Source organism: Neoarius graeffei, chromosome 10 (genome assembly GCF_027579695.1).
Source record: "Neoarius graeffei isolate fNeoGra1 chromosome 10, fNeoGra1.pri, whole genome shotgun sequence".
Lineage (NCBI taxonomy): Eukaryota > Metazoa > Chordata > Actinopteri > Siluriformes > Ariidae > Neoarius > Neoarius graeffei.
The window spans coordinates 23,685,911-23,708,818 of record NC_083578.1 but is presented as its reverse complement, the minus strand read 5'-3'; the positions used below and the strand labels follow the sequence as shown (position 1 = coordinate 23,708,818).

Genomic DNA, 22,908 nt, shown 5'->3' with positions numbered 1-22,908 from the left:
TCGACTGCATATTTGCTTTCGTTTTCGCGTTCTCGTTCTTCCCTTGAGTTAGTTTTCTTTTGTCCCAATTTCACACGCTTGAAAGTAGCGCGGAATATTAAAGACTATAGCCTCCCATCAAACAGATAATGGCAATGTGGAGGACAACATATAATTAAACCACTGGCAAGAAGAGAAGAAAACAATAAAATGGAACTCATTTCACGGCTCGTTGCCCGCACATAATGTGGAAACTGAACCTCCATTGTTTGAGCAACTCTCCTATTATATTATTGCTATCTTTATATCAGATAAGCAAAGTTCATCTTGAATCAAACAACTCCCCCTCCCTTCCTCCCTGGCTCTCTTTTTCACTCCTTGTCTTTCTGTAGGTTGATAGATTTGGCACGGAAGCTCGATAAAGCGGAGCGCGAGCCATTGGCCAGGTGCGCCGAATTCTTCCAGAAGTTGAATCACCATGGTTACTCAGCTGAGACCTACTCCAAAATGGGCGACCTGAAAGCCCTGGTGCAGCTCCACGTAGAGGCCAGGCACTGGGATGAGGTGCGTGTGGGCGGACGGGTGACAGCCAGTCCAATACAGTTCTCTGTCAGCCGCCAAATGTGTTTTCTAACATGTAGTTTGAATTTCTCATGTTGCTCTGGTACAATTACATGCTGCTAATTACAAAGTACTTAACTGATCATTAAGTAACTTAACTACTAATTAACCACTGCTTTTACACACGTGTCCAAAGGCGTCCAGAACAGAAAGTTCTCAAATATTATGCTCTGATGATTCAGAGCATGTTGGATGTTGGAAAGAATCTTTCAAAACAAGTACTTCACAATAAACACATGATAAGCTATGAACATAATCTTGCAAAAGTATTCATCCCCCTTGGTGTTTGTCCTGTTTTGTCGCATTACAAGCTGGAATTAAAATGGATTTTTGGAGGGTGAGCACCATTTGATTTACACAACATGCCGACCACTTTAAAGGTGCACATTGTTGTTTTATTGTAACACAAACAATAATTAAGATGAAAAAAAATCCCAGAAATCTGGAGCGTGCATAGGTATTCACCCCCTTTCGTATGAAACCCCTAAATAAGAGCTGGTCCAACGAATTCACTTCATAAGTCACATAATTAGTTGATTAAGATCCACCTGTTTGCAATCAAAGTGTCACATGATCTGTCACATGATGTCTGGATAAACCAGCCTGTTCTGGAAGGACCCTGACTCTGCAACACTACTAAGCAAAGCAACGTGAAAACCAAGGAGCCTCCAAACAGGTCAGAGACAAAGTTGTGAAGAAGAATAGATCAGGGTTGGGTTTTATAAAAAAAAAAAAATATATATATATATATATATATTAGTGCTGTCAAGCGATTAAAATATTTAATCGCGATTAATGTCGTGACTGTCATAGTTAACTCGCGATTAATCGCAATTTAGTCGCACATTTTTGTCACATGAAAAACCATTGCAATTCTCTTATCAGCATAAAAAAGTGAATGGGCTTGCTCACCGTTCGAACTACGGGGGTACTCGGGGGGGGGGGGGGATCCGAGATCCCCTGAAACAGACATGAGATCCCTTGAAAACATGACTTGGGAAATGTTGGGGGGTCTCTAAAATATTGTCAAAATGATGTTTATTGACATAGCAATCGTGTGTAACGGGAAGCATTTGCATATCCGAAGTGAGCGCGTGATGGAGAGCCGCGCTCTGAGACAAGTGCAAGCACCCCCCCAAGGGAATAAAGGGACCCCCCAAAAATATCGGCATAGTTCGAACACTGGTTGTACCAATGTTTGGTTTTTTTTTTATTGCAGAGCATAACACGTCTTGTCACAGCCACTGCAAAGTGGGGCTGGAGCCGCCGATGGGAAAACGAAACCTAAGCCGAGCACCGTGGCTCTTCGGGGGAGGGCAGAGGACTCTGGCTGTGCGGGGCGTGGCATCATGTCACAGAGCGTTAATCTCGTGATAAAAAAATTATCGCCGTTAAAATTGAGTCAAGTTAACGCGTTAATAACGCAACATTTTTGACAGCACTAATATATATATATCAAACTTTGAATATCCCAGGGAGCACCATTAAATCCATTATAGCAAAATGGAAAGAATATGGCACCACTACAAACCTGACAAGAGAAGGCCGCCCACCAAAACTCACAGACCGGGCAAGGAGGGCATTAATCAGAGATGCAACAAAGACACCAAAGATAACACTGAAGGAGCTGCAAAGATCCACAGCGGAGATGGGAGTATCTGTCCATAGGACCACTTTAAGCCGTACACTCCACAGAGTGGGGCTTTATGGAAGAGTGGACAGAAAAAAAAGTCACTGCTTAAGAAAACACGCTGTTGGGCAAACTCCAAACATGTGGCAGACTCCCCAAACACATGAAAGAAGATTCTCTGTTCAGATGAGACTAAAATTGAACTTTTTGACCATCATGGGAAATGCAGTGTGTGACGCAAACCCAACACCCTGAGAACACCATCCCTACAGTGAAGCATGGTGGTGGCAGCATCATGCTGTGGGGATATTTTTCATCTGCAGGGACAGAAAAGCCGGTCAGGACTGAAGGAAAGATGGATGGCACTAAATACAGGGCAGTTCTGGAGGAAAACCTGTTTGAGTCGCCCAGAGGTTTGAGACTGGGACGAAGGTTAATGTTCCAGCAGGACAATGACCCTAAACATACTGCTAAAGCTACACTGGAGTGGTTTAAAGGGAAACATTTTAATGTCTTGGAACGGCCTAATCAAAGCCCAGACCTCAATCCAATTGAGAATCTGTGGCATAACTTGAAGATTGCTGTACACCAACGCAACCCATCTAACTTGAAGGAGTTGGAGCAGTTTTGCCTTGAAGAATGGGCAAAAATCCCAGTGGCTGGACGTGCTAAGCTAATAGAGATATACCCCAAGAGACTTGCAGCTGTAATTGCAGCAAAAGGTGGCTCTACAAAGCACTGGCTTTTGGGGGAGAGGAATACCTATGTACACTCCAGATTTCTGTTTTTTCATCTTAATTATTGTTTGTGTCACAATAAAACAACAATGGTCACCTTTTAAAGCTGTAAGCATGTTGTGTAAATCAAATGGTGCTAACCCCCATAAATTTATTTTAATTCCAGCTTGTAATACGACAAAACAGGACAAACACCAAGGGGGATGAATACTTTTGCAAGACACTGTAGCAAGCTTAGTGCATCGCTTCTGTGGCTATAGTTTATGGGTATCACATTACCTATTTTGTGACCTGAGGAATGGGCAATCTGATTTGCATCTAAAGCTGCTGATTTAAAAAAAAAAAATTATATTTGGTTAATATGTACTCCATGTTGCTAATGCTAAACCAAGGCTATTTTATGGCAGCATATTGCTGCCATGCCAGAAAAAGAAAATGGACCAGTATCACATTATAACATGAAAAGTTTATTGGGATAAGATATTTTCACATTATTGCGACCTACAAACTCATCATGTTATAACAAGAAATTACAATATACTGTTTATCTTATGACATGAAATGTTTCATGTTAAAACATGATATCATCTTGTTATAACATGAAAGGTAAGTTATCACATTATTGTGTGAAATGTTATACGGACACAAGTGTTTTACTGGGAAATACACCACTCGTATTTTTCATACAAGCTACATCCGGGACATGGAGATCCAAAACCATGACATTTATGTCTCTGCTAACCCCCCAAAAATCTATTTTTGGTCATGTCTCTATATGCCACTCGTGAGGAAATCGATGAATTGTTTTGATAAATTTGGGTACTTTTTGTCAGTCAGTGTGTCTATATAATAAAAAGAAAATCACGCTGGCTTTAAGATATGAAGTTTATCTTCTCGTGTTGAAAAACTCACATTTTTCAAGCCAAATACATCATAGATCTGCGTGACACATTTAAATAACTAGTAGTTATTGCCCGGGAACCCGATTTCCTCTGCATGGTGCTCTTCACAGGGTACAATCAAAACTCTCAGGCGAGTCGGGGAGGGGATTCCCTGCTGAGGCTGTGCGCAATGTGTTAGAAAATTGAAAATGTTGTCTTGGGGCCCCTCTGGGGTGTCACTAATCCATGTGCAAAGTATGGAGTATGTGCGTCCAGCCGTGTCGATTTGCACAGGTGAACAGACAAAGACAGACTGCCTTCCTTTAGTAGTATAGATATTGGCTGGCGTTGAGTGGCATATCAGATATATTCCATTCAGCCAGCATGATATTGAACGAGTCGAAGACGAGTCGCTGAATGGAATATATCTGATATACCATGAAAAAAAGCCAGCCTATATTATTATCATTATTATTATACATACACATTCCTTTTGGGTGTTCATCGCGTCTTTCTCTTTCAGAATTCTCTCAAAATGTGCTGTATTTAACAAAACATACCTGGCAGCCATGTTTGTTTACAAATTGTCTCAGTCGCTAGCTAGCGTGGAAGTTTTACGTCTCCAACGTGTGATGTCATGTTGTCTTGACAACCGTGCAATATCGTAAACCATATTCAGCGCTCATTCTCCATTGGGTAGAGTGGCGTAATACACGTAGGATAAGCGATATGCTAACAATATTGCATGCTATCAAACCAACTGAATGAAACCCGCTAGAAAGGACTAGAACACATTGTTTTCATTCCATCGAAAAAGTGTCCTGTATGGATAGTATTTAAATAATATTGGCTGGTGTTGAGTGGTATATCAGATATATTCCATTCAGCGAGCATGATATTGAACGAGTTGAAGACGAGTAGCTGAATGGAATATATCTGATATACCACGAAAAAAACAGCCAATATTTATTATTATTATTATTATTATTATACATACACATTTGATGGAATAATTATAGATTTTACAAAAAGTTAAGAACAGGGGAGTAACTCACCAATATTGAATGCTGATTCTGATCGAATGCAATTCAGTGTTCTGTCAATCCAGCGTACATGTACAAAGTCAAAAGTTCTAACAATAAAAATGGTACAAGTCCAAAAACCCTGAACAACAACCCAACTTCTATACAAGCTATAAAAGTCCTTCCCCGCGCCATGTGGCGCATCGGGCGGCGCCGATCTCCGTTTCTATAGCCCTCGGCCTCTCGCCTATTACATAGCTAGGGTTACAGTGGGGGGCTAGTCCTCTGGTAACCACGAGAGTTTAACTCCCCACTCACATCTGTATTACAGCGTGCCTTGCCAGATGGTAGTAGGTACCATTTTTATGATGGTCTTTGGTATGACCCGACCGTGAATAGAACTCACGATCTCCCGATCGAGAGGCGGACACGCTACCACTAGGCCACTAGCCGGTATATACAAGCTATATACAGGTTTATAGTTCAAGTTCAAAGTTACTTTTGGTCGTAGTTAATCATTCCATTGCAGTTGTTCAAAACAAAAGGGCTTTGCTGAGTGAAGTCCACGAGTGAAGTCCTCTTGTAAAAGTCTCCGTCACTTTTCCTCACCTCCAAGTCGAACTTTGACAATATTTCCGCTATTGCTCTCTTTTCCAGTTTTTCGATGTCCGTTGGTCTGTTTTTCTCTTGTAAATATGCATGAAGAATATCCAGTGAAGTTTTGGTAGCCTTTCGTGTGTTCAGCGCGTCTTTCACTTTTAATGAAGCAAACCTCGCTACCATATTTGTTTACAAACTGTCACAGTCACTCGCTAGCGCTGAAGTTTTACATCTCTGACATGTCTCTTTTACAGTTTTTCCATGTCCGTTGGTATGTTTTTCTCTTGTAAATATGCGTGAAGAATATCTAATGAAGCTTTGGTAGCCTTTCGGGTGTTCAGCGCGTCTTTAGTTTCAATTTTCAGTTTATTTATTGAGTGCTTAAACCTAGCACTGGATCTTCTCTCTTTTGAGAAGATGATTGTGCACATGCGCAGCAGAACAGTTTTGTCATTGGATCTTCGCACGAGCTTCGAAGTGTGACGTCGTGTTGTCTTGACAACGTGCAATACTATTACAATATTGCACGCTCGTTCTCCATCGGGGAGAGTGGCGTAATACACTGAGGATAAGCGATATGATAACAATATTACAGAATAGAATACATACATGTTATTTACCAGCTGGGAGGTCCGTATCGTGAAATACCGTGACAGAGGTCTTGAAAGTACTGAGCGAGGCCCTCTGGGCCGAGGTCAGTATTCAAGGCCGAGGTCATGGTATTTCACCATACGGACCGACCTTAAGCTGGTAAATAATATATTTATTTTTTTCTTTACCAAATTCTAACAGAAAACGAGAGCGGCTGAAAGGGAAAACCGAGCCGAGCCGCCATTTTGAATCTTCATTCACGGCTGTAATGCAAATGGCTTCCTCCTCGGTATACAAGTGCACTGCCATGGCAGGAAAAAAAAACTACATTTTGCCGTCTATGTAGTCCCCCATTTATACAAAATTGAGTCATTCAGGATTCAGCCATGTTTTTGCTCGGCGTTAGCAACAGTTTGAGGTTTTTAGCTTTCTCCTGAAATGTTTTCTTTTATTTCTTCTTCCTCAGGGTAGTAAAACTCGCTTTCGCTGTGAACACTGTCGTTATCTCTATCCATGATGTAAAATTAATGCTATTCTCCTGAGAAATGCTGGCAGAAATTTATAAGATTTTTGATAATCTTATAAATAAATCTTATAAAAAAAGATAAATGTTGACAAAAAATGCTACTATGTTTGTTGTTGTGAACAAGCGAGTCGCCAGAGGTCCGTAACCGGGGTCCATATCCTAGAATACGGACCCGCTCGCCAGCCAATCAGAGCGCAGGATTTGATGGAAACCGGACCGCGAAAAAAATAAATGTTTTTATTCCATGGAAAAAGTGTCCCGTATGTATAATAATTCCCGATATTTCACTCCGATGATGTCGCTGCCAGTGTTTTCCCGCTAACTTTTTTTGTCAAAATGGCGAACCGGTTCAAAATGAAAATTCTTTGCTTCGCTCAATCGTGAACATAAACTTGATATATTTGCACAACCACATATCATCATATATATGTTATGACAATACTTTATCACGTCATAACAAGATATATTGTATATGGCTATAAGAAAAGTTTCTTGTTATAACGTGGTAAGTTTGTGTGTCATAATAACCTGAAAATATCTTGTTAAAACATGAAAAAATTGTTTGTTAGAACAATAAACTTTTCACATTATAACGCTATCCTGTTCCGTTTTTCTTTTTCTGGCACGGCAGTAACGTGCTTCCATATTATTTATAGGGTGGTATTAAAACTCGTAAAGTGATTAACTCGTGTTTTCTCCATTGACCCACAGGCTTTCTCTCTGGTCGAGAAGCATCCTCAGTATAAGGACGATTTGTATGTTCCGTATGCTCAGTGGCTTGCTGAGAACGACCGCTTCGAGGAGGCCCAGAAAGGTGAGTCAACCGCTTGCACTTGTTCTCACAGACAACGTTTTTTTTCACGTATTTGCAGCCTATTCAGCAAGTGCTGTGGATTATAATTATATGTCCACATTATATTCAGAAAAAAGGCAGCGTGTGGGAGCTATGGAAGTCCTCGTCCCTATATTGTTGGAGGGGGAAAATATGTGGATTGTTCTATGCAGCACTGATTATCTTTCTGGTCATAATCCACCATTGTGCTTCAGCTGATTATAATTGGCAGCAGGAGATGCTTCCCAAGCCCGACGAGGCAGAGATGTCTTCAGACTCCACACCACACACATGCACTCTGTTTCATTAACCCAGGAATTCTTCTCCTCACTCCCTCAGCTACTCCGGACCACCGTGTGTGTTTACCGTAGACTCTCCTCTAAACCACTGGAGCCGAGCCACACTCCAGCCACGTCAAATCTCTTGTGATAAATGGGCGACTAAAGCACTTCGACCCAAAACGCAGCTAATGGAGTGTCGGCCCTTAAAAAGGCTTCCTACATGAGGTCGTGGTCGGGGTTGTGTTGCTGTAAAGCTGTGTTTCATTAGGCTGAGATAGTGAAGGAGGGAACCCGGTGCTCAATCCTGCTCGAGTTTCTAAGTGCGACTCTGTTTGACATCCACTAATAGCCTCTCATTTTCTCTGTGCGCTTACTTGCAGGAGAGATTAGGCTTTAAGAACAGAGGTTCGTACGACTTGTGTGCATTAAATACAAATTGCTTTTGGCATGTGGGTGAGGTAGAGAGGTCTGGCCCAGTTCCCTGTGTGTAACGCCTGGCAGCTGGAAGAGAGAGCGGAAAAGAAGAATTTATTACTTCCATAGCCAAACTCTGGGAAAGATTTTGGTCAAATATCAATGTAATGCCAGATGATTTAGCAGCACAAATGACTAAATCCCCGTTTAAACTGATTAATGAAGGGTATTACGTCCAAAGATTGATGACAGAACTGAACCGAACAGCTTCTCGGCTTGAGATTGGAAAATTAACGATCATGTGATTTGAGTTTTTAAGTGGCTTCTAAGTGATTTGCAGACAGTTTGTCAAATTAAAGTTGACGTCTGAAGCTAAACAGCTTGAATGTCAGCTCAGGCTGGATTCAAATAAGCATGTAGCTACATACTGGTACGGACAGTGATATGAGATATGACGTATCACTATAGAAAAGTGGTTCTATTTCCTTCACTCCAGACCGCCAGGGCGGTGCTGAAAGCGCTAGTGGAAGGATCTTTGCATCCGCGTGTTTCGAGAGTCGCATACAAAAGTTGTCATCTCGTGACGTATGACGTGCCTGCCTACATAAGGCAACATCCCACGTCATTTGGCCTCTTCTTTTTTCTTGCGTTGGAATCGCATCTCTTCTGTTGGAATTGTGTGTGTGCTATCAGTTAACTGTGGGAATACCTGCGACAATCTACAGTGCAGCTCGTGACTGAAGAGGACTTCAGTGGGACTCAACTCCACGCGAGCTGTTTGATCGCTAAGGTAACTTGGTTAACATTATTTTGAGGTTGTTTTATGTATCGATAGTCATTGAATCTTCGCTGCCAAGTTTTCAGGGGTGGCTATTATATCAGTCTTGTCACAAACTGTTCGGTTGCCGGCAGGTTTGTCAGTGTTGAGTGAGTTAGCAAATTGGTTGCCAATAACGTTAACGTGTACTTACAACTTTATGTGAGCATCGGTTTTCTGGTTGCTAGTAAATCATTATCTGTAGCGGTAAAGTTGCGCTTGCGAACTCGCTGACCTTGGTTGCAAGGCTAGCAAGCAGCGCTACGCCTTGCTTCTTTTCTTAAAAAAAAAAAATCGTGGGTGAGTAGACACTGAGATGGATTCGGTGAGGTGTTCCACTTGCCCCAACCTAATGGAGGTGCTGGATGCACATGATCGCTGTGCGGAGTGCCTTGGCTCATGTTCTCAGCCACCTGACCAAGAGGAAGTGATGTCTGTGGCTGCCTCAGACACCTTTTTCAGTCAGCCTTCTTCCTCGGCGCAGCCACCAAGCGAAGTCCTGCCAGGTGTTGAGCCACGTGATTCGGGCAGTGATGTTACCTCTGGGTGATCTGGGGAGTCTGCCTCAGTGGTGGGTTTGGTGGAGGCCACACTGAAGGCTTTGCTTGCACGTTTGCAATTGGACACCCCGGCGCCTCCTACCGGATCTGAGAACATGTTCCTGCGCCATGTTCAGCGCGCCTCTCTGGTAATTCCACAGTGTCGTGACTTTACTTCTGTGGTGGCCTCTGCCCTGGAGGCTGCTACAAAACCTGCCCGTCCAGACCAGATGTCTCGCATGCTTGCAGCGATGCAGGACCCCAGTGCTGTTGGCTTGGGTAGCATGCCAGTAATTGAATCAAGCATTGCTTCGCTCATTGTGTCTCCTGATGAAGCACTTCGGGAGCAGGTGCGTTGCCCTAACACTGAGTGCCGCCGCACAGACGAGCTACTTTCTCCTGCTTACAACTCTACTGCCTTTCTTGGCAGGGTGTCTAACTCACTGGCACACATGCTTGTTATGCTGCACTTGACACTCAACACATCATTGGCAGACCCACTGGCGGCTGAGGTACTGGAACTTGCACTGCAGGCTATGGGTGTCATTGCGAAACAGTGTGGCACTACCTTGGGCACCTTGCTGCAAGCCCGTCGACAAGTGTGGCTGGCTCAATCGCCTCTGCCAGAAGTATGCAGGAACAACCTGAGGCACCTCCCACTGGCACCTGGACAGGTCTTTGGGCCAGCAGTACAAGAGGCCCTTGACAGACGTGTGTCTGTTACAGAGTCTCGCTCCCATCATGTGGGCATAGCACCCACCTTCAGAGCGCCGCCAAACCCTTCTGCCTCATGCTTTAAGCATGTGGCCCCTAGAGTTGCACAAAGGTCTTCCCATCGACCCCAGCAGCACGCCCCCAATCCCCCACCTCCCTCATCTCCCTCGGCCAGGCAGGGTGGCGCTCAGCCACATGTGAGTTTTCGCCCTTTTTGACAGACGGGTCCTCCCCGCCGTCATCGCCCCCCCCATCCCTTCCGAAAAACATAGACAGGACCACTGACAGGTCAGGGCCAGTGGCAGGAGTTTTTACAGGCAACCAGCTAGCACGTTGGCGCAAAATAACAACCAACCAATGGCTACTCGCCACCCTCTCAGAAGGGTACCACCTGCAATTCCGCCGCCAGCCACCAATGCATTCGGGTGTGAGGCGGACAGTTATAACCAATCCAAGACAGGCAGAAGCCTTGTGAAGAGAAATTCAGTTGTTACTACAAAAGGAGCCATAAAGATGGTTGACCCCATTGTTCATCCAGGGGGTTTCTTTTCTGTTTATTTTCTCGTTCCAAAGAAAGACGGCGGGTTCAGGCCTATTTTAGATTTAAGAAGGTTAAACCGTTTCTTGAAGGTGCTTCCTTTTCGAATGCTACGAACAACAGATGTACTGCAAGCGGTCACAAACCAGGACTGGTTTGTGACCGTAGATCCCGAGGACGCCTATTTTCACATACCCATTGCCGCGGACCACAGGTGCTTCCTTCGTTTTTCGTTCATGGGGAAGATTTTTCAGTTCAGAGTTCTCCCCTTTGGACTTTCTCTGGCGCCAAGGGTGTTCTCAAAATGCGTCCAAGTAGCACTAGAACCCCTTCAGAAGGAGGCCATAAGAGTGCTCCCTTACTTGGACGACTGGCTTCTTTGTGCGGCATTGCCCGAACAGGCCAGGGAACATGCTCACCGGTTGCTACTACACATTACGGCTCTGGGGTTCAGGGTGAACCAGAGGAAGTGCAAACTGGTCCCAGTCCAGGCAACACACTTCATCGGCCTTGCCCTGGATTCGAATTGGGGTGGGGTCTGACGTCGGCAAGGTGTGAACGGCACCTGGCCTGCTCCGTGGCGCACGTCCCACATCAACACACTGGAGTTGATGGCGGTGTTTCTGACATTGCGCCACTTTCAGGAAGTGCTACGGGGCAAACATGTATTGGTACGTACAGACAATGTGGCAACTGTTTTCTATATCAGTCATCAGGGGGGCACAAGGTCTGTAGCTGCGCTTCAGGTGACTCACAGTCTCCTAGTATGGGCTCAGGACAGCCTCCTTTCCATAAGAGCATCTTCTCTACCTGGACGCCTAAACAGTGTGGCAGCTGCTCCGTCACGCGGCAAGGTGTCTCAAGGGGATTGGAAACTGCATCCAGACATGGTGGAACAGATCTGGAAAACCTATGGGAGAGCAACCGTGGACCTGTTTGCGAGCAGTCAGACAACTCCTTGTCCGACATGGTTTTTCCCTGGGAAAAGAAACGGCAGCATTGGGCCAGGATGCTCTGGCCCACGACTGGCCGAGGGCCATCCTTTATGCCTTTCCCCCTCTACCACTGTTGTGGAGGACTCTCTGCCGTGTGCACGATCAGTCACCTTGATAGCTCCTCATTGGCCATCCAGGCCATGGTTCCAGCTCCTGCTGTCACCACTAGTGGGACCCCCTTGTCAGCTGCCCAGCAGGCCCGACTTGCTGACGCAGATGGAGGGCAGGATTCAACACCCATGTCCTGATCGCCTGAAGCTCTGGGTGTGGCCCTTGGGGCCCCGGGGCTACTACTGGAGTGTTCAGAAGGGACCTCAGTGAGACTCAGTGAGACCCGGAGTGAGACCTCAGGGAGACCGGGTATGGTTGTAACACATTTTTCTTCAGCACATAAAACTCTCATTTCTTTTTAAACTACAGTTGTAGAACTTTTAGGCAAAGTACCCACATTTGTCTACTGCAGTTTGCAACCATTTAAATCTCCTCAACTACATCACAAAATTTGTCTGATTATGTCAAATACAGAGTGTACCTTTGTTACAACCTACCCCACTACTGGGGTAGGTTGCAACACGTATTGGGGTAGGTTGTAACAGGTAGTTAAAACACAGAAAAAAAACAACAGAAGTCCATTTCATATGCCGATTTATTGCATGAACATGGAAAATAGATTCACCAACTATGTTGTATGACATACAATCCACTCTCCATATTGAAAATTAAGATCATATTAATGTTATAAACGGTTTCTTGCCACTGCCCTTACAGATGTACCTTTCCTAATCTCTTCTGCTGCTCTTTTTAGTAGTTTAGCATCCACTCCACGAGTTGTTTTCCTCACCCATGTTCTAGGCATTCTGCAGAATTATCAAAATCACAAAAAAATCTTTTTTGTATGTAAGGGGATGGTTATAACACTTTCAAAAAACTTGTTACAACCTACCCCACCACTGTCATCCATTGCTTAGCTAGCTGTATTAGCATGGTGCTTTGACATTAGCAGGGGATAAGTACACCATTCTTTACCTTAGAGACTGTAGTTTGACCTGATATAACTCATACAACGTTACCTACAATGTGTAAAGCACTAGGAAAAAAAATAATATAAAAAAAAGTTACTTTCTTACCTCAGACTTTGTTTTTTTCACTTCTCTCCGTGAGAACTTGCGCCAACGATTTCCAAATGTCCATGTGTGGTCGAAAAGGAACTATGAAGAGATTCTAATTGCCACATGACTTGTATCTTATCCCTGATTGGTGGAATTAGTGGCGTTACAACTCCCCCCGTGTTACAACCATACCCGGTTTCCCTACTGTTTGTCTTCATTGGGGCCCTATGTTTGACAGTGTTTCATTGTGGCCTAACCCAGCTTTCCTCCCGAAAGTCTTATCTCCCCAGTTTAGCAACCAGCCGATTTTGCTGACTGCTATACCGGCGGACAGGACGGACTTGCGTGCAGAGTTGTGCCCTGTCAGGGCTCTGAGGTTTTATTTTGATAGGACGGCAGCCTTTCATATGACAGACCAATTGTTTGTTTTGGTGGTGCTCCGAGAGGAAGGCCTCTGTCCAAGCAGCGGCTCTCCCGTTGGGTTGTGGAGGCAATCACCCATGCCTATGAATCTATGGGACGTACTGTGCCCTCTCCTGTCCACTGCCATTCGACGTGTGCTCAGGCAACATCATGGGCAGCTCTCCGGGGCGTACCACTCTCTGACATTTGTGCTGCTGCAACTTGGTCCAATACATGTACATTTGCCCGGTATTACAGGCTAAATGTTGCGTCCATGCCATTGCTGTGTGCAGCTGTTCTTCCAGAAGGTGGTGATGCTCTTCTGAATTCCTCGTGACTGGGTTGGTATTCGTCTTCCACTAGTGCTTTCAGCACCGCCCTGGCGGTCTGGAGTGAAGGAAATAGAACGCTGGTTACGAATGTAACCGTGGTTCTATGACTAAGTGGAAGACCGCCAGGGTCTTTGGTCACTCGGATTGCGCGAGAATGATCTTGAGGCCAAATGACGTGGGATGTTGCCTTATGTAGGCAGGCACGTCATACGTCATGAGATGACAACTTTTGTATGCGACTCTCGAAACGCACGGATGCAAAGATACTTCCACTAGTGCTTTCAGCACCGCCCTGGCGGTCTTCCACTTAGTCATAGAACCACGGTTACATTCGTAACCAGCGATTTCATCCCGAATCTGGAATATACATGGGGCTTGTTTTTTAATGCTGCATGTCATTAATTTTTATTAATTTTTTTTAATTTTAATATAACATATAGGATATTATATACTATATTGTTATCCATACAGGACACTTTTTCAGGTATAAAAACATGTATTCTATTCCCTTCTAGCAGGTTTCATTCATTTTTTTGATAGCATGCAATATTGTTAGCATATCACTTATCCTACGTGTATTACATCACTCTACCCAATGGAGAATAGCATGGAATATTGTTAGCATATCACTTATCTTACGTGTATTACATCACTCTACCCAATGGAGAATGAGTGATGAATATGGTTTACGTTATCGCATGGTTGTCAAGACAACATGACGTCACATGTCAAAGATGTAAAACTTCCGCGCTAGCAAGCGACTGTGACAATTTGTAAACAAACATGGCTGCCAGGTTTGCTGCGTTAAATACGGAAGATTCGGAGATGCACTGAACACCCGAAAGGGATGTGTATTATAATAATAATAATAATAATAATGGCTTTTTTCATGGTATATCAGATATATTCCATTCAGCTACTCATCTTCGACTTGTTCAATATCATGCTAGCTGAATGGAATATATCTGATACCACTCAACGCGGGCGGCATGGTGGTGTAGTGGTTAGCGCTGTCGCCTCACAGCAAGAAGGTCCGGGTTCGAGCCCCGTGGCCGGTGAGGGCCTTTCTGTGCGGAGTTTGCATGTTCTCCCCGTGTCCGCGTGGGTTTCCTCTGGGTGCTCCGGTTTCCCCCACAGTCCAAACACATGCAGGTTAGGTTAACTGGTGACTCTAAATTGACCGTAGGTGTGAATGTGAGTGTGAATGGTTGTCTGCGTCTATGTGTCAGCCCTGTGATGACCTGGCGACTTGTCCAGGGTGTACCCCGCCTTTCTGCATGATTTGATGCATTGTGTTGCTGTGAAGGGATTGGCTGATTCGATAACTGTATCAAACAGCACGTGGATGGGGGTTCCTAATAAAGTGGCCGGTGAGTGGATAACTGACACTTATTTTGTTTAGTCCCTTGAGTTGCTCCATCAAGTTGTTTTGCATTGATTTTTTTTCCCCTGTCGAGGTAATATAATGAGCTTTGAATTTTTGTCTGGTTCTACAGCAGTTTTGATTAAAGCTGAAGAGACAAGTACTCAAAATAAACTGAACTCGATTAGAAGCTAACATAAACCACTTGGATCACCATGTTTTCATGTTTTCATCTTTTATCTTCTTTAAGGATATTTTCCAGACATTGCACAAATCTTATTTGTATCGAAGGGCTTCTGACGACGTTAGATATAATGAATATAAATTAAAATATTTACTTTCGTCTGTTATGTTTTACCTGGTGAACCCAATGAATCATTTGCATCATTGGATAATTATAAATACAGTGATGCTTGAAAGTTTGTGAACCCTTTAGAATTTTCTATATTTCTGCATAAATATGACCTAAAACATCATCAGATTTTCACACAAGTCCTAAAAGTAGATAAAGAGAACCCAGTTAAACAAATGAGACAAAAATATTATACTTGGTCATTTGTTTATTGAGGAAAATGATCCAATATTACATATCTGTGAGTGGCAAAAGTATGTGAACCTCTAGGATTAGCAGTTAATTTGAGGGTGAAGTTAGAGTCAGGTGTTTTCAATCAATGGGATGACAATCAGGTGTGAGTGGGCACCCTGTTTTATTTAAAGAACAGGGATCTATCAAAGTCTGATCTTCACAACACGTTTGTGGAAGTGTATCATGGCACAAACAAAGGAGATTTCTGAGGAGCTCAGAAAAAGTGTTGTTGATGCTCATCAGACTGGAAAAGGTTACAAAACCATCTCTAAAGAGTTTGGACTCCAGCAATCCACAGTCAGACAGATTGTGTACAAACGGAGGAAATTCAAGACCATTGTTACTCTCCCCAGGAGTGGTCGACCAACAAAGATCACTCCAAGAGCAAGGTGTGTAATAGTTGGCAAGGTCACAAAGGACCCCAGGGTAACTTCTAAGCAACTGAAGGCCTCTCTCACATTGGCTAATGTTAATGTTCATGAGTCCACCATCAGGAGAATACTGAACAACAATGGTGTGCATGGCAGGGTTGTAAGGAGAAAGCCACTGCTGTCCAAAAAGAACATTGCTGCTCATCTGCAGTTTGCTAAAGATCACATGGACAAGCCAGAAGGCTATTGGAAAAATGTTTTGTGGACGGATAAGACCAAAATAGAACTTTTTGGTTTGAATGAGAAGCGTTATGTTTGGAGAAAGGAAAACACTGCATTCCAGCAGAAGAACCTTATCCCATCTGTGAAACATGGTGGTGGTAGTATCATGGTTTGGGCCTGTTTTGCTGCATCTGGGCCAGGACGGCATGCCATCATTGATGGAACAATGAATTCTGAATTATACCAGCGAATTCTAAAGGAAAATGTGAGCACATCTGTCCATGAACTGAATCTCAAGAGAAGGTGGGTCATGCAGTAAGACAATGACCCTAAGCACACAAGTCGTTCTACCAAAGAATGATTAAAGAAGAATAAAGTTAATGTTTTGGAATGGCCAAGTCAAAGTCCTGCCCTTAATCCAATCAAAATGTTGTGGAAGGACCTGAAGCGAGCAGTTCATGTGAGAAAACCCACCAACATCCCAGAGTTGAAGCTGTTCTGTATGGAGGAATGGGCAAAAATTCCTCCAAGCCGGTGTGCAGGACTGATCAACAGTTACCGGAAACGTTTGCAGTTATTGCTGCACAAGGGGGTCACACCAGATACTGAAAGCAAAGGTTCACATACTTTTGCCACTCACAGATATGTAATATTGGATCGTTTTCCTAAATAAATGACCAAGTATAATATTTTTGTCTCATTTGTTTAACTGGATTCTCTTTATCTACTTTCAGGACTTGTGTGAAAATCTGATGATGTTTTAGGTCATATTTATGCAGGAATATAGAAAATTCTAAAGGGTTCACAAATTTTCAAGCACCACTGTACACAGTGAAACATATTGAATTGCTGTGTTACGCATCAAAATTGCATTTTGTTGTATTGTAGCAGATTCAGTAGTATGAAAAAAATTTGAAATCCTGAGTGGCACAAAAGAGAAGTGTTTGACCTATCATCTGGAGATCACAAATTCGAATCCTGATGATGTTATGGCTCAGTAGACGCCAAGAGAGCAACACTGGCTGTACTTTCAGGAAAGGAGGGGTGGCATTCTCTCCCTCTCTCTCCTATTAATCACAGTGACACGAGCTAATCATAGGCATCTGTGAGCTCATGCATGCAGAAGGGGGTATATTTCCTGATGTTGCATGAGCAGCAGTTTGAAAAGATGTGATCGGCTGACTTTACGTGCCTTAGAAAGAAACCTTTTTCCTAGTGCGTCTCAGATTTTGTAAAATCTTGTTTAAGAGGAGTCATTATGAAAATATACCTCCACCCATGAACCAAAGATTTACATTATTCAGTACACTTTACATGGATGTTACCATAGCCGTCAACCCCAAAATGAGAAAAGAAGTGAGAAACACAGGGTCCAGGGGCTGCAGGCCCCAGTCAGGTCCAGGGTAAAGCTCTGATGGGGGGGAAGCCATGGCCTAATGGTTAGAGAAGCAGCTTTGGGACCAAAAGGTCGCTGGTTTGATTCCATGGACCAGCAGGACTGGCTGAAGTGCCCTTGAGCAAGGCACCTAACTCCCTACTGCTCTGGCAAGAGCGGTGGCATACCTTGTGTCTGACTAGCCAAAGAAAAGCTGATGATGTGATCATCATTTCAGGTGGTGCCTGACTGGAAAAAAAAAAATCTGGTGGAGGGTCTCGAGGGGTGAAGCCCCACCAGCTGAAAATGAGTTTGACAACTTTTAAGAGGGGAATGGTGGCCTTAGGACAAATATTTAGTTTTCACCTTCTTGTTACTATTAATGAAAAAAATAACAAAAAATGGCTTCCTGATGACAAGCTCACTTTTTCAAGATCTTTGTGAGACTTTCTTTGCATGTCAAGTTCAACATCTCGAAGATCTTGGTGATACTCCTGTTGTAAACAGTGCATCAGAAACGGCGCTTGCTCACTGAATCAGTGATAATGCATGGATAGATTTTGGTCCAGTTGTAATTAAAGGAACAGTCCACCGTACTTCCATAATGAAATATGCTCTTATCTGAATTGAGACGAACTGCTCCGTACCTATCCGAGCTTTGCGCGACCTCCCAGTCAGTCAGACGCAGTCAGACGCGCTGTCACTCCTGTTAGCAATGTAGCTAGGCTCAATATGGCCAATGGTATTTTTTGGGGCTGTAGTTAGATGCGACCAAACTCTTCCGCGTTTTTCCTGTTTACATAGGTTTATATGACCAGTGATATGAAACAAGTTCAGTTACACAAATTGAAACGTAGCGATTTTCTATGCAATGGAAAGTGCGCACTATAATGACAGGCGTACTAACACCTTCTGCGCGTATCTGTGAAGATACTCAGTCGTCCAGGTACATAGTAATCTGTGGTTGGTAGAAGAGAGCAACTGGACTTGCTTGAAAAGTCTTGAAGACGTTTCGCCTCTCGTCCGAAAGGCATCCTCAGTTCTGTCTGCCTAATAGGGAGTATCAAGTATTTATCCTCTCATGGATCATAATAGAATCCAAATCAGAATGCTGATGGCTGCATTGAAGGTGGCTGATAGATGTCATAGACCCCACCTCTGTTCAGTGATGGTCGTTCCAGGCTGACAAAATTGAACGATCCTCTCTGGCTAAGATGTCTGCCAGTTTTCTGGAAGTCCTCTCATACTCATACAAAGTGTGTAGATATGTTTCTACACACTTTGGGATGAGTTCCCTTCGACTAGTGCGGGAGTATGAGAGGACTTCCAGAAAACTGGCAGACATCTTAGCCAGAGAGGATCGTTCAATTTTGTCAGCCTGGAACGACCATCACTGAACAGAGGTGGGGTCTATGACATCTATCAGCCACCTTCAATGCAGCCATCAGCATTCTGATTTGGATTCTATTATGATCCATGAGAGGATAAATACTTGATACTCCCTATTAGACAGACAGAACTGATGATGCCTTTCGGACGAGAGGCGAAACGTCTTCAAGACTTTTCAAGCAAGTCCAGTTGCTCTCTTCTACCAACCACAGATTACCTTCTGCGCGCTTCGGCAGCGCATTGATACGGAGCTCAGATATCAATGCGCTGCCGAAGCGCGCAGAAGGTGTTAGTACGCCTGTCATTATAGTGCGCACTTTCCATAGCATAGAAAATCGCTACGTTTCAATTTGTGTAACTGAACTTGTTTCATATCACTGGTCATATAAACCTATGTAAACAGGAAAAACGCGGAAGAGTTTGGTCGCATCTAACTACAGCCCCAAAAAATACCATTGGCCATACTGAGCCTAGCTACATTGCTAACAGGAGTGACAGCGCGTCTGACTGCGTCTGACTGACTGGGAGGTCGCGCAAAGCTCGGATAGGTACGGAGCAGCTCGTCTCAATTCAGATAAGAGCATATTTCATTATGGAAGTACGGTGGACTGTTCCTTTAAACTTCATATCATACTTAGCTGCACCTTGATACTTGGACATTTTCTGGTTTTTTTTTTTATAATTTGAAGGGCTCTCTGATCCAGAATCGCTGTCACTCATTTTCACCACATGCGTCTTTCCCGCCGGTAACATGGAAATGATGACAAAGTAAGACGAGATTTTATTGGTCGACTTCCTGCAGTCAAACAGTCATGAACGTCCTTTCAAAAGCTCTTTTGCTGGCCTTCCGGAAACACAATATCATGTACATAGCAGACATTGCACGCACCAGTGGATCGATAATGCTTTGTTTTCCCTGAATGTATTTTGTTTTTTCTCAAAGATCATGAGAATTTGACAGTGGAAGCGTGAGAACGTTCAGTGCAAAAACTCGTGAGTCTCATGGCAAAGTCGTGAGAATTGACAAGTATCATCTTCTTCTTTTGGCTGCTGCCGATTAGGGGTCGCCACAGCGGATCTTTCGTCTCCATTGCTCCCTGTCTTCTGCATCCTTCTCTACCACACCTGCCACTTTCATGTCCTCTTTCACCACATCCATGTATCTCCTCTTTGGCCTTCCTCGTTTTCGTGTGCCTGGCAGCTCCATCCTCAACATTCTCCTTCCCACATGCTCTACATCTCTTCTCAGGGTGTGCCCATACCATCTCAGTTTTATCTCTCTTAGCTTAATTCCCAAGCTCTCCACATGTGCTGTCCCTCTGATGCGCTCGTTCCTTATCCTGTCCAACCTTGTCACTCCCATCACAAACCTTAACATCCTCAACTTCGCCACCTCCAACTTTGCCTCCTGTCTCTTCGTTAAGGGTACGGTCTCCAATCCATATGGTACATCACAGCTGGTCTCACTACTGTCTTGTACATCTTACCTTTCACTTTTGCTGGGACTTTCCTATCACAAATGACTCCCGAAATCCTTCTCCAACTGCTCCACCCTGCCTGCACTCTCTTTCTCACCTCACTATCGCAGCCCCCATTTTCCTGCACAGTTGACCCCAGGTACTTGAATTCACCAACTTTCTTTACGTCTACTCCTTGCATCTTCACTACACTCTCATCCCCATTCTCATTGATGCACATGTGTTCTATTTTGCTACTGCTCACCTTCATTCCTCTTTGTTCCAATGCATCCCTCCATCTCTCCAAACCCAGCTCATCCTCCTTTCTACTTTCACCACATATCACAATATCGTCCGCAAACATCATGTTCCATGGTGACTCTTGCCTCACTTCATCCGTCAAGCTATCCATCACTATGGCAAACAAAAAAGGACTCAAAGCAGATCCTTGATGGAGTCCCACCTTCACCTTGAACCATTCAGTTGTTCCAACTGCACACCTCACTGCTGTTTCACTGTTCTCATACATGTCTTGCACCACTCTAATATACTTCTCATTCACTCCACTCTTTCTCATACAATACCATAACTCATCTCTCAGCACTCTATCGTATGCCTTCTCCAGGTCTACAAACACACAATGTAGCTTTCTCTGGCCTTCCCTGTACTTCTCCATTAACATTCTTAAAGCAAAAATTGCATCCGACGTGCTCTTCCTTGGCATAAACCCGTACTGCTGTTCACAGATTGCTACTTCTCTTCTCAATCTCGCCTCCAATACCCTTTCCCACAACTTCATGGTGTGGCTCATCAATTTTGTTCCTCTGTAATTACTGCAGCTCTGTACATCTCTCTTATTCTTGTATATTGGGACTAGCACACTCTTTCTCCATTCATTTGGCATTTTTTCATTCTCTAGGATCTTATTAAACAATCTCGTTAGGAACTCCACAGCCGTCTCACCCAAACATCTCCAAGCCTCAATCGGGATACCATCTGGTCCGACTGCTTTCCCAGTCTTCATTCTTTTCATGGCTGCCCTCACCTCATCCTTACTAACCAACTCTGCTTCCTGATTTGCTGTCTCCAATGAATCTGACCTTTTCTCTCTTGGATTCTCCTCATTTAATAAATCCTCAAAGTACTCTTTCCACCTTCTTAATACACTCTCTCTTTGTTTGTCAGCACATTTCCATTTACATCTTTCATCACTCTTACCTGCTGTACATCCCTCGCTTCCCTGTTTCTCTGCCTAGCTAGTCTGTACAGGTCTTTCTCTCCTTCTTTGGTCTCCAGTCTTTCGTACAACTCCTGGTATGCATCTGCTTTCGCCTTCGCTACCGCTCTTTTTGCCTTCTGTCTCGTCTCTCTGTATAACCGCCTGCTTTCCTCGTCTCTCTGATCGTCCCAATTCTTCTTTGCTAGCCTCTTCTCTTTTATAATTTCCTGCACTTCTTTGTTCCACCACCATGTCTCCTTGTCTTCCTTCCTCCTTCCTGATGACCACCCTAGCACCTTCCTTGCTGCCTCTCTTACTAGTACAGCAGTAGTATCCCAATCTTCTGGCAGACTTCCATGACCACTCAATGCTCATCTCATTCCTTCCCTAAACTCCTTCTGATGTTCAACCTCTTTTAGTTTCCACCACTTAATCTTTGGCTCCACTATTTCACGCTTCCTCTTTTTCACTTTCAGGCTCATCCTGCACACGACCACTCGATGTTGGCTAGCTACACTCTCCCCTGCCATCACTTTACAGTCTCCAATCTCCTTCAGGTTACCCCTTCTGCAGAGTATGTAGTCCACCTGTGTAGATCTTCCTCCACTCTTAAACGTCACCCTGTGCTGCTCTTTCTTCTCAAAGTATGTATTGACTATTGCCAAATTCACTCTCTTTGAAAAATCAACCACCATTTGCCCTTCCACATTTCTCTCTCTTACACCATATCTGCCCATCATGTCCTCATCTCCTCTGTTTCCCTCGCCAACATGTCTGTTGAAATCTGCTCCTATCGGCACGCGCTCCTCCCTCGGTATACTTTCTACCACTTCATCCATCTTTTCCCAGAAAGACTCTTTCTCTTCATTCTCATATCCAACTACACACACACACACACACACACACACACACACACAACATTGATTACCACTCCTTGAATCTCCAACTTCATGCCTATCACTCTATCTGACACCCTCTTCACATCAATCACAATGTTGACCCACTCCCCCCTCAAAACAATACCAACACCATTTCTCTTTCCATCCACTCCATAATAAAACAACTTGCATCCATCTCCAATGTTCTTGGCCTTGCTTCCTTTCCACCTCATCTCCTGCACACACAAAATGTCCAACTTCCTTCTTTCCATCATACCTGCTAACTCTCTTACTCTGCCAGTCAGTGTTCCCACATTCAGTGTTCCTACCCTCAATTCTAAGCTCCTTCCCTTCCATCTTTCATGCTCTCTCCTAACACGCCTCCCCCCTCTCTTTCTCCTTCTCTGTTTTGGTGCAACAGTAGCACACTTTCCACCGGCACCCTGTTGACCAACAGTACCAGAGGCAGTCGTTGTTAACCCAGTCCC

The 22,908-nt window shown here is 44.0% G+C and overlaps 1 protein-coding gene across 3 annotated transcripts in view; it reads left to right on the top strand.

Moving 5' to 3' along the window:
* ift122 (intraflagellar transport 122 homolog (Chlamydomonas)) overlaps positions 1-22,908 on the top strand; it is a 190,742-nt gene that overhangs the window by 120,050 nt on the left and 47,784 nt on the right. For all 3 annotated transcript variants that reach the window (XM_060931573.1, XM_060931572.1, XM_060931570.1), the window contains exons 19-20: positions 372-543; positions 7,299-7,401. In XM_060931573.1, coding sequence (XP_060787556.1) covers positions 372-543; positions 7,299-7,401 — 275 coding nt within the window. The remainder of the gene's footprint in view (positions 1-371; positions 544-7,298; positions 7,402-22,908) is intronic.